Source organism: Aplysia californica, unplaced genomic scaffold (genome assembly GCF_000002075.1).
Source record: "Aplysia californica isolate F4 #8 unplaced genomic scaffold, AplCal3.0 scaffold00789, whole genome shotgun sequence".
In the NCBI taxonomy this organism is placed as follows: domain Eukaryota; kingdom Metazoa; phylum Mollusca; class Gastropoda; order Aplysiida; family Aplysiidae; genus Aplysia; species Aplysia californica.
In genome coordinates this window covers 85,949-87,351 of record NW_004798059.1, presented here as the reverse complement: position 1 = coordinate 87,351, position 1,403 = coordinate 85,949, and the positions used below count along the sequence as shown (strand labels likewise).

At 45.8% G+C, this 1,403-nt stretch overlaps 1 protein-coding gene across 1 annotated transcript in view; it reads left to right on the top strand.

Moving 5' to 3' along the window:
• Positions 1 to 620: 620 nt before the first annotated feature.
• LOC101859672 (fatty acid 2-hydroxylase) overlaps positions 621 to 1,403 on the top strand; it is a gene marked incomplete in the record, with an annotated part of 67,008 nt that continues 66,225 nt past the window's right edge. Inside the window, 1 exon segment of the mRNA XM_005109556.3 lies at positions 621 to 1,220. Within this exon segment, the coding sequence (XP_005109613.2) occupies positions 969 to 1,220 (252 nt within the window).

Sequence of the window (1,403 nt, the reverse complement as noted above, 5' to 3'; positions counted from 1 at the left end):
CAAAATTTAATTAAATTTTATTTTATTTATCTTTTTGGGGGTGGGGGTTGTTTTCCTTATTATTTGTTAAACAAAAATTTGCTTGCTTGTACACTTCACTTGTGATGTGTCCTCTCACTGAATCAAATCTTCATATTTTTCTTAAAATCTTGGTGGGCGAGACACGTTTGTAGCTTGAAACCCCGTTGTTGTCAATGCTGCAGTTGCTAATGAATTTCTATTAATTAAGCTTGCTGGGTCAACCCAGGAAATAGGCCAACGGCTTGAACGAGGTAATTAACAGAGACAGTGGCAACCATTCAGAATTCAGAGTAACGATTGTGCTATCCTGACTAATCAACATTCAAAGCAAGGTTTGTGTAGTCTCGGTTTTTCACCTTCCAAGCCAGGCTCCCCAGTTCTTGAACTATGTTCCAGCACTCTATGTTCTCTCTCCAGCGACCGCCGGTGTTTTCATAACACACGGCTATATTTACAAACCCAGTCTTGTTCCATTGACAGAGACCAGCCAATGAACGGCACGCAAATAAGCCAGTGTTTCCCCAGTCAGGTGTGGGAATCGATTTTCATTGGTCGACAGCCTGCGTATTTTACCTGCCTGTCGCCTTTACGTCGAAGAGATCGCGCGGTCGATTTGTACGCACACACACACATACGCACGCACACACTATTCTGTCGCGTGTGGACGTAGCGTACCACACATACACATACCGGTGCTGGGAACCACAAGATCAGGACCTTACTCCAACGTTTCCCCCCACTGCATTTTTAGACTCCGGGTTGGCTCGGACCGATTCACATGTCGCGTTGTTGTTGCGTGTGCTCGTTGCAACCGGAGTGAGCTCTATTTCCCTCTTGCGATATCAAATAATATCTTTTTCACCTGGCAACAAAACACTTTGTTGGTTACTGGTTCTGAAAACACGGGTAGCTGTTATATTTATTTATTTTATTTATAAGCTCTCAACATGGGCTTCGTGGAAGGAGACTCGGGTAGAAACGGTTTGAGAAAACGGCTGTGTTTGATTCGAGACGGAAAAGTGTACGACGTCACAGAGTTCGCCGAGAGGCACCCAGGAGGGCGAGAGCTACTGGTCAAGCATGCGGGGAAGGATGTTACGTCGATTATGAGCAGTGCGGACAGTCACGTTCACTCAAAAGCCGCATATTCAATCCTGGAAAAGTATTACGTGGGACCCGAGGAAGCTTTGAGAGAAGAAGTAAGTCCCGCGTTTGTTGTGAGCGTTTATAGTGTATATGTGTAGGCCCCTTGTGTTTAGGCTTGTGTGCTACAACCACAAGTAAGTGTGTTGATTGTTGTCTGTTGTGTGTGTGTGTGTGTGCGCGCGTGTGTGTGTGTGTGTGTGTGCGTGTGTGTGTGTATGTGCGCGCGTGTGTGTGTG